The 10,241-nt window shown below is 39.9% G+C and overlaps 1 protein-coding gene and 1 long non-coding RNA gene across 2 annotated transcripts; both read left to right on the top strand.

The window, feature by feature from the left end:
• Positions 1 to 243: 243 nt before the first annotated feature.
• LOC136753980 (butyrophilin subfamily 3 member A2) lies at positions 244 to 4,544 on the top strand. The gene is made up of 7 exons (XM_066710359.1): positions 244 to 407; positions 1,031 to 1,121; positions 2,113 to 2,451; positions 3,022 to 3,306; positions 3,819 to 3,929; positions 4,212 to 4,259; positions 4,504 to 4,544. Exons 2-7 carry the CDS (start codon positions 1,061 to 1,063, stop codon positions 4,542 to 4,544), a joined length of 885 nt encoding a protein of 294 aa, XP_066566456.1. The 5' UTR covers positions 244 to 407; positions 1,031 to 1,060.
• A 546-nt stretch (positions 4,545 to 5,090) lies between these two features.
• Positions 5,091 to 6,378, top strand: LOC136753685 (uncharacterized). Its single transcript, XR_010817460.1, has 2 exons — positions 5,091 to 5,122; positions 5,497 to 6,378. It is a non-coding gene; the product is annotated as an uncharacterized LOC136753685 (long non-coding RNA).
• Positions 6,379 to 10,241: the final 3,863 nt, after the last annotated feature.

Below are 10,241 nucleotides of genomic sequence, written 5' to 3'. Positions count from 1 at the left end.
TTTTCAGAAGTTGGTGGAAAGCAGATCAGTATTATTTCCCCCTTGTGTTTTCTGTCCCCCAGCAGCTGTGGGTTTTACACCGGGATCTCAAATAAAGCAGCAGTGTCTTCTAATTGTAGGTGACAGTTCTGAGCAGGTTTCATTTTCTGTGCCTTGTCCTCCTTGAGAAAATGAGACCATAAAGTAATACGATCTGCAGTCATAAAAATCCTTACCTAGGCGCAGGGAGTAAAATCCATAGTCCATACTTGTTTGTTTGCTACAAATGCAGGTAAGTGATTTCATCTGAAGTGTTGGGACGAGTTTTCGGTGGATGTTTTGCCTCGAGAGTCTTGTTTTTTTGCGGAGCTCGATGCATTAATTTCAGGCAGAATTTAGAGGGGGACCATCACACTGGCAAATTAAAGGTATGTTACCTCTCTCCTTGTTTATCACTGACTGACCTGGGGCAGTGAGGGTACATGAGATGGGACATGGGATGGGACATGGGACAGTAGGCAGTTTGCAAAGATTGATACATGTGTTCGCATATACCTGTCATGCGACTGGGCCTATGGAATCTCAGTAACGAGTGACTGATTGGAAACAGATGTAGAGAACACGTAGTTCTTGAAAACACTCTCCGATCGAAAGGAGTGGAGTTTAGATCTTTATTTTTCAAGGGGCCATAGACCACTATAATCCCAGCCTTTTCTGGGAGTGAGTTAAGTTCAGTGCTTCCCCTTCACTGCTTGAAGTTTCCTTTACAATCACATTTGTGCTCTTGTCTATTGTGGTCCAGGCTATTTGTGCATTGACTGTTCAAGTACAGTTGTGAATACAACACCTTTACTACTGAATAACTTAATTGGTCAACTCAGCAGGCTTCCCTTGACTTGTGTATTGATTTGACTTTGTTCAACACCCTTAAACTCAGGGAGCTGATTCAAATACCATCAGGATCCTGCGTCTTCAGGGTGTAACTGTGACGGGTTATGCTGTGTTGCACACTGAGCGGTCTATGTGTCAGACAGCAGGGTTTGTCTTCCAGGAGTGATACTGTAATCCCGGTGTGGGGACCATGCTGAGATTGAGCGTTGCTGGGATTGTGACTCTGCTGCAGGTGTGCAGGGTGACAACAGGTGAGGCCAACACTGAGAGGAGGAGGATGGCATTCAGAGAAGGCAACACACACATCCAACCAAATAACACTGTAGCAACATTATAATGAAGTAAACACAGAACACTATAACATTGTGGCAACACCAGTACTCTTCTACAATATGTCAAATCCAAAATACAGCTACAACTAAACCTAACATTAGGTTGCCAGAATTAAATGTCTAAACTGAGTAGGAACTGATCATCTGTTTCAGTTTGAGGCTTGTCGAAGGGAGGGGCTGTGGAACAGACACCTCAGCCAATCTGCTGAAGGTCAAAGTCTCAAGGTCCTTCTAGAAATTGCTGCACTTAGAAAACATTCATTTTCTCCATCTTAATCTTGCTCCTGATTTCTCTCGTGCTGTTTTCTTGTTTGTTTTGATCCTTCACGCTCTCGCTTTCTCTGTCTGCCTTTCAAACTTTGATATTTTATTTTTACTTCATGGCACCTGTGCAATGCAGCTTTAATGTATTGCACAGGTGCCATGAAGTAAAAATAAAATATTTTTGATTTTGCGGTTTGATTTTTAACCAGTACATTGTGGCTTCTGATTATTTTTTTTACTGCAACAGGATACAGATTTGTAGTCTGCCCTTCGCCCATCGGTCAATGTTTTGATTTGGTCTAAACCTTTGCTTGATGGCTAGGTGCTGCAGTGATAAACACAATGCTTCTGTTATGAAGAACCATATGGAAAATGTACACATTTAAAATATATTGATCACATAAGGAAGTTTCTTCTTTCAGATCCAAATTTGGCCCCTTGCCTAAAGATGCCACCTCAGCAAGTGACTGAACTGGCTTCCACTCTGTCTTTCATAGGAGACCCAAACTCCAGGGCTTGTAGTTAGGGACACAGCAGCTGCCATTTGCCCTGGATGGAAGCTCATACTGAAGATCTCAAATTTCTCAATCCTCAACTGGTCTCTACCCTTTCTCCTTCCTGTCTGACACCTCTTCTCTTCCTTCAGAGTCCTTCGCTGTCTCAGTTCCCACCGCACCCCTGGTGACTCGGCTGGGCGATGACCTCACAGTGCCCTGTCACCTCTCGCCCGCTGTCAGCGCTGTGGCCATGGAGGTGCGCTGGGCCCGAGAGAGCGGGAGAGACCCTGTGCACGTGTACAGGCAACACCAGCACACACAGGGCAGGAACTTCTCAGGCAGGACTACCCTGAGCAGAGCAGGGCTGGAGAAGGGGGATGTGTCTCTGCTGATTAGGGACCTTCGAGTGGCAGATCAAGGGCGCTACACCTGTTTTGTGGATTCAGGCTCCTTCTATGACAGAGCAGAGGTGGAGGTGAAAATCTCCAGTGAGTGTTTACTTGAGAACTGTGTCAGTGCAGTGAATTTAATCAAGATCTCTTTTTGTAATGCAGGGGTGTGTGGTGGGATTAGGCCTTGGACTGAGTGTTTTGGGGGGATTGTTTCATATTCATTAATAATTGCGGCTTCCGAATTAGGAAAGATTTAAAGACAATGTAAGAAAAAGAAGAAAGACAGGAAAGTGCTTAACAGTACATGCCTGGCTACAGTAATTAATTAAGTCCTCTTGAAGGAATGAAGATGCAATCAACTGATTTAGGTCCCAGGGCCCCACTGTGCTGCTGGTTTGTATTCCAACCTTTGTGTTGAATCCTTATTTCAAGTAACAATTTGTTTCATAGGAGCTTTTAAAACTTTTAAATAGCTGGGGAAATATAAGCACATAATATGCAACTGTTTTTACATTTACCAGTTTTTAAAGACCAAGGTAGGAAATGGTTTGTTCAACGAAGGTTTCAATGCAGGAGCTGTGTTGAACACGAGCTGCAATCCACTGGTCTGCATTTACTGCTTCCAGACCAGAGCATCTGTATTCATCTGTTGTTCTCGCTCCCCAGTGACTGGCAGTGCCCCCCTGGTCTCTCTGGATGGGCACCAGAGTGGAGGCATCGCTCTGTCCTGCGAGTCCGAGGGCTGGTACCCCCAACCAGATGTCCAGTGGAAAACCAAACCCAGAACCACTTTGTCAGCTGCCCCCAGGTCCCACATCACCCGAACCCCAGACGGGCTGTACTCTGTCAGGAGTGACCTTCTGCTGCCGGGGCGGGCAGGAGGAGCAGTGTCCTGTGTTGTGACACACGGGGGAGACAGGACACAGGTCCAGTCCAGGGTCTACATCAGTGGTCAGTAATTAGAGTTATAAATGTAAATCCTTCTCAGGATAGGAAGTCTGTGTGATTGGTAGTTGTGCTTAAACCTTTTTTGAGTTTTGAGTCCTGTCCTGGGGAGTCTTGCCTTGGTAACCTAACTTAAGCCTCTATTTGAAGTGGTAAAGTACTTTAAACTCTTTCAAGGCAGATCTGTTTAATAATTGATAGCACTTATGATTTAAATTTACTCCAGCTCCTCCTTTATGAGTCATGATGGGTTGAATGGCCTCCTCTCCTTTTAAACTTTCTTATGTTCTTATATATAATTTATGTTGCTTGCCTGCACTCAAACAGTTGCTGTTTCTGTGAAATCCTGTCTCTTCCTAGTTTGTTTTTAGTCAGTTTTACCAAAAGCATTTCTGTCAGCAGTAAGGCCATAAGATTATGAAAAATGTAATGGCAATCCTATTCTGAAACAGTGGAGCATTTTGTAGCGGTTGCTTTTTATTTATGTAAACACTTTTATCTTTTTCAAATTTTTGCAGATGAGTTTTTCATGCCTGGCATGACCTTGCTCATTTCGCTGATCCTTTTTTTTTCTATATTTGTCATCATCATCATAACATTCCTCATCTTTTACTGCAGATTGAGAAAGGGTAAGGTTTTGTATATATTGTACTTATTTAGTATTTATTATAGCAAAACCAAAATATAAATATGGCTTTTCACAGAGCATATATTTGGATTCTGAAAAATGTTTTTTTTTTAATACATCACCTTGAAATGTTAATGTAATTTGTCTGTTGTTTTAAAACTTCTAACTTTTGTACTTTTTTCCTACAGATGCTCTACTGCTCTAAAATGAAAAAATATACCACAGTATACTACATATAACTGAAATACAGACAAATAACTTGTCTGCTTTTACTTTTTTTTAGACAATTTGAAGACAAAGGATGATATTTTGAAGTTAAATAATGTGCTAGGTGAGTTGTCTTTGCACTGTTGTTCAGTATATGATTTTGGAGCCTTCTTGCTTCTACCCAATGGAAACCTACCATCAGGTATTAGGCCTGTAATTTGTGATTGGCTGCTGTGTCAGAATTGTTTATACAGACTTTTTGGACAGACAAGGGCAGATGAAAACAATACATCCTGATAGTGGAGAACTGCAAGCCTATTCTCAGTGGTGCCTATACTCAGGTGCTTCTCTCTTCTGCTCGAAAATAGAAAATACTACTTTCAAGTACTTGTTTGAAGTCTGCAATTAGCAGGTGGATCAAAGTTTTGATTTCATGTGACTTTTAGTCATTCTTGCCTGTTTTGAATTAATGTGAGGATCAAACTTATCAATTGCTTAGCGGGGAAACATTATTGCTGAATCCATGAAAAGGATGACTTATGCATAATTTTAATCATTTTAAAATAACAGCCAATTCAGATTATTATTATTATTATTATTATTATTATTATTATTATTATTATTATTATTATTATTATTATATGCATATGTATGCAAGTTTTCCTATTGGAACAGAAGCTGAAATAGATAAAGTCAGATACTTTTCACTAAAATTTCTGTTTGTTTGTCTCTTTACAGGTGCACAGAAAGGTAAGATTATATTCTACTGCAGTAGATCAATCAATATGTATAACAGTACCTCATATACATATACATAATCTCCTTTTTCTAACCTGAATTCACTCTTTAAAACTTGAATGACAATGAAATGAGCCTTCAATAAAATTAATACTAATCGATTGTGGATTGAAAGTACATCACTTATGTATTTGAACATCCATTTCGTTGTTTCTTCTACAGAGATAGAGGAAGCTCGGAAGTATAAAGGTAAGTTACAGAACATAAACCAGAGCAGTTACTGAGAGCCTCCAACAATAAAAGCCACATTCACCTTGGATTGGGCCATATAGTAGCGACATTACTGGTTTCAGTCTGGGCTATATTATATCCTTCTGTGAGCTGAGTTCCTCAAGGGGCAGCACACAACTGACAGGCCCTCCAGGGTTGGATGTGCCCAAGAGCAGTTAGTGTTTCTTAGGCTGAACACATAACAGTGGAGTCATATCAGTGTGAGCCACATTAGTGCCCCTGTAATGGTGTAGCTTTGAGCTCTCCGATACTTTCCTTACTGCATCTGGAGTGAATATACAATGGGCATTTGATTGAGATATTTATGTTTTATATTGTTTTCTCTTTGGAAGAAACAATAACATTGGATCCTAAAACAAGCCATCCAAAGCTGAGGATATCAGAAGACAGAAAACGGGTGTGTTTCGATAAAAATCAAAACGGCATCAAGGACAACAACAAACGATACAAATACTGGTCTGGTGTGCTGGGAGAGCAGGGATTCTCCAGTGGGAAGCATTACTGGGAGGTGAAGGTTGATGGTTTGGACCACTGGGATCTCGGGGTGGCCCTTGAGTCTGTAAACAAAGATCTGATTGGTGACATCCAGCACCAAGATGGCTATTGGAGCATCTGGTTTGTCTACAATGAGTACTGGGCTCTGGATATAACCAGGCCCTCCATTCAGACCATAGGAACGCTGCACACAGTGGGCGTCTATCTAGACTACGATGCAGGGCTGGTCTCTTTTTATGACGTGATCAACAAGCTTCGCCTGTACACTTTCCACAGTGAATTCAAAGAGAGACTCTACCCATTCTTCAACCCATGGGGCTGTAAAAATGAACTGGTAATACTCTCAGAGGAGGAGATCCAAGATCGATCAGATAACACTACAGATATAACACAAGGACTTTTGGAGTAAAATCACAATGGAAGCACTTGTCTTCTTCATACTCCCATTCTTACAGGGCAAGATGGGAATGAAGCTCAAGAGCTGTCATTGTGTCGCCCAATTTCCAGTCAGAGTGTATGCTAGAGTCTATAACCGCTGCACCCTGTCCATTTTGTAATTATGATCCTGCCACAATCAGAGCTGCATTTTTAAAGATTGCTATGTTTAAATACAAGTATTTTTTTGTATTAATTGTGTTGTAATGGCTTGTTGTATTGCTGCTGTGGCTGTTCATTTCTGTAATCAGTATTAAAATTAATCACAGAGTAAATATTGAGAACCCAAGGCAGGTAAAGTTTCTCTCAGTGCAGTCAGGGAAATCTGGTCACCCTGAAGTCCTTCCTGTCCTCTCTGAGGCTCGGCTGTGGCAATAATTATTATTAATGTAATCTGTGTCCTGGAATCTATAAAGGTTAGGTTCTCATCTCTGAATGTACATTACATGAAGAAACACTGAAAAGTGACTAATATAGCAAATATCAATTTCCCTATGTTTCCCAAATGACAGTGATTGAGGCAGACTGAGACATTTCAGCAGAGAGGGAAGATTCACAGCTCTACTCTCAATCTCCTCTATGCTCATAGTTGTATTGACTATGGGGAGCTTCTAAAGCCTGTCCTGTCTTTAAACAACACCAGGTCATTGACTGGACATGCCCACCTTGCTCTCCACACCCACACACACCACCAGATACTTAGTTGTGATCAAAGACACTTCTGTGCAGTCAGTGCTGTTAAACCGTTTCTAACAATCAGCCTATATTATCCAATTGAAAGTACCCATAAACCACTTATAAAGATTAGTCAGATGTTTATTCTTATAATTTTACATTATAAATAGGCAGCACTGTGCAGTAGTGGTTAGGGCTCTGGACTCATGACTGGTAGGTGGGGCAGTGCTGTTGTACCCCTGAGCAAGGTACTTCACTTAGATTGCTCCAGTGGAGAGCTAAGAACAATAAATTGTTAATAAATGTCACCTCATATCGCAGTGTGCTGTGAGGTACATTATTTTGCCAAGGTGAAGCCTGAAAATTAAACAGGAAAGAATACAAAGGCCATGATGCCTGGTGGCCAGAGTGATCCATTACAGCAGACAGGTTAACGGTTCTGTTTGAACTAAAATCATTTGTCAGGGTAAAGCATTAGAATCACATTGTAAAACCCGGTAAGTTCTGCTAACAAGTTGAGGCAACTGATTGCATCTGACTTTTTGAGTAATGAAACTTAAAATTGAAAGGTACACAGTACTTACTATTCTTAGTTAATATAACTTTCAAGATTATTTAAATAATACTTTAAAACAGTATAACAATGAACTCAATTACTTCACCAATTAAAACTCAATACATTGACTTAACTAGAACATATAATTTTATATAATTAATTAATGTGTTTGTGTTCTGCTTACCGATTTAAATTTTCTTACCCTATTGTTAAAATTAAGTTGTGGTAACTTCAATATATAACTTGGCGGAACTCAAAAGAGAATTGTACAGTTAATATTTTTTTCAGGCAACTGATTACCTTGGATTATTTGAGTAGCACTAAATCAAACTAAATAATGCATGCAATATATAAGTTAACAAAAAAAAGTAAAACATGTTCAAATGCACAAAAGGTTAATAATTTGAAAACTGTTTATAATGCTGTCATAACCACAAAGTACTTGAGAGGACCATTACTTTACACAGTGCAACTTTGCTTTTTAGTTTTAAATGAGGTTACAGTGAATTGAAGTACTCACCTCCCTTTGACTTTTCCAATTTTTTTGTAACAACACTCAAGTGATCCTGTTTCACTGAATCCCAAATAAATGCCGAACTCCTACTCCCTAGATTCAACTAAAATAAATTAATGTAATATAGCATCTCGTGTAGAATCAACATTTATGAACTGAAAGCGACTAGTTGACAATTTTAGTTTACAATTAGTCTGAAAAATTAGACTTTAGACAGTTTAACAATCCAATCTAAAATAACCCATCTTCTCCTGAGTCAAGAAAATTTGAAGGCATTTTATTTACATTGCACAGAGATGTTAGGATAAGTGTTAACAAGGTAAAATCAAATAAATTAACTAAAAGACAAAACTCATCCAGCCTATGAGAAGACAAGGTGGGATTATTACTCAGATCTACAGAGGAAGTAGGAGTCTATTTGGAATTCAGAAATTGACTAAGACCATTTTGAGAGCCTCCAATTCCAGATGGTGATCTCAAATAAATATTTACAAAGCGTTTAAGGGCTTTTCAACAATAGAAATTCTCTAGAAAATGCTTGCCAGAAGCATTTCTGCAACCTAAAAAAATAGATCAAGTAGAATGAACTGCATTAAATGATTATCAACAAACTAAAACTGGGCTAAATTATGTGATCAAACTAAAACATTTGTGGCCTGTAAAGCTCTTTCAGTGCCCTAAGATTACACAAAAAAGGCAAGAATTAGATAAATGAAACTTATGCACTGGCTGCAAACTCAAAATGTCTTCAACAGATCAAAACAATGCATTCAACAGAACCCAGGAAAATTGTGTATTTGGTCAGTCATTACACATGTATCAGCAAGTCATCCTTCAAAGTCTGCAGTCTTGGCTTAAGTTTCCCGTCTTCTAGGCCCAGAAGGATTTTCTGAATGAAAGTGTTGACCATTTCTTTTGGATAACTGCGATGTAAAGCGTTGATCAAACCGAACATTAACAGAAAAGCGTCAGGCAGTCTGTGTAGGTTGGGCACCATGACTTCACTCTCCAAGACAATGGAAATGTGATTGGGTTGAAATGGATTGTCTTTTCAGTGTTGTCACTCACACCTTTAAGGATAGCGACCAGTGCATCACCAACATCTGGCTCATCAGAATCCTCCACCTGAAATGCACAAATGACAGGATAATTTGCATTTAGAAGACCAAGGTTAAAACTCCAGTGACTGAAAGCTTTAAAAACGTGCTGTATAACAACCAGAAACTAATATAACATTGAATTGGAATGTGCATAACCAACATACACAGACCAGAGGGACACAAAACGAACCCTGCATGTCTTGAAAAAGACGTCCTCGCATAGCAACACAGGAAGGACATGGAGTACAGTGGTGCGCCTTGTATGGACATAATGTTGGTCCTGAATAAGTAATAATCCCAAATCCATCATCAACATCAACCCCAATCCCTCACACCCTCTGCACTTTAGAGATCTGACAAGATTTGACAACTGTTAGCAATATGCCATACATTCCAACTAGCTTATCAGAGGTCTAAGTGGAGCTACTGGCATATTGCTACACCTGTGTAATAGTGTATGCATTGACCATCTTACCTGAAGATCATGAATCCTCAGAATGTCAGCTAAAGCATCAGATGTCTGTCCTGTCTTTGATGCCCTCTGTCTGTATAAGGTCATCAAACAAAGAGTGTGGTGGTCAAGCTGTTCATAAAACACGTTCGTCAAGTTTTGGTTTGTGATCCGTTGGACCTCTGCATCCACCTACAGAAAGAAGCAAACAGGTGACAGTATTCAATACATTTCATTGATCTTATGTACATACAAATTAAATGGAAAAACTAAATATTGGCTAAAAAGCAAAGTTGTGCAATTTTACCTGAGACTCCAAACGTAGAGCCAGCACTCAAGGATCTCCCTCACAGATGGGCTATTGGTGACTACCTCCTTCCGCCGCAGGGCAAAAATCATCTGCATCATCCTATCGATGAGGGGTAGGGTTTTCTCCATCTTCCGAAGTTCTTTAATGATCTCCAGCCTTTGTCTTTCAAGACTTGCCAAGTCCTGTTCTTTGGGGAAGTCAGGCAAAAAGTTCACTTCTGCACACTTGGATCTCTTTATGTCTATGTGTGATGGTTCATTCTCTGCATTATTTCTGATTCTTTTTCCTGCGTTTACACTGACCTCTTGACACCCTGCACTCCTCAGCTTGGTTCTGTAGTTACCCATTTTGTATTTTATGCTGTTCTTCCATCCATACCAGCCAGTCTCAGATCCAAGCTCTTTCAGGCAGGGGTGTTTGGAAACAAGTGCTTCAGCTGCTTTTGAGAACTCTCTGTCACTTGGGTAAGCTTTGAAGCTGTAAATAGTAGCTGCAACTTTCTCTAAGATGTCGTGCTTTTGATCTCTAGATAACTGGAGAC

The sequence above is a fragment of the Amia ocellicauda genome, chromosome 7 (genome assembly GCF_036373705.1).
Source record: "Amia ocellicauda isolate fAmiCal2 chromosome 7, fAmiCal2.hap1, whole genome shotgun sequence".
Taxonomy (NCBI): Eukaryota; Metazoa; Chordata; class Actinopteri; order Amiiformes; family Amiidae; genus Amia; species Amia ocellicauda.
The sequence above is the reverse complement of the archived record's forward strand: the minus strand, read 5'-3'. Positions and strand labels throughout refer to the sequence as shown.

What these genes read in the sequence shown, in the direction of transcription:
- LOC136753980 (XM_066710359.1), top strand. Translation starts at nt 1,061, where the DNA reads ATGCTGAGATTGAGCGTTGCTGGGATTGTGACTCTGCTGCAGGTGTGC. An exon ending in GTCCAGGGTCTACATCAGTG is followed by an intron (nt 3,307 to 3,818) that starts GTCAGTAATTAG and finishes AAATTTTTGCAG; the next exon opens with ATGAGTTTTTCATGCCTGGC. An exon ending in GAAGTTAAATAATGTGCTAG is followed by an intron (nt 4,260 to 4,503) that starts GTGAGTTGTCTT and finishes GCTCGAAAATAG; the next exon opens with AAAATACTACTTTCAAGTAC.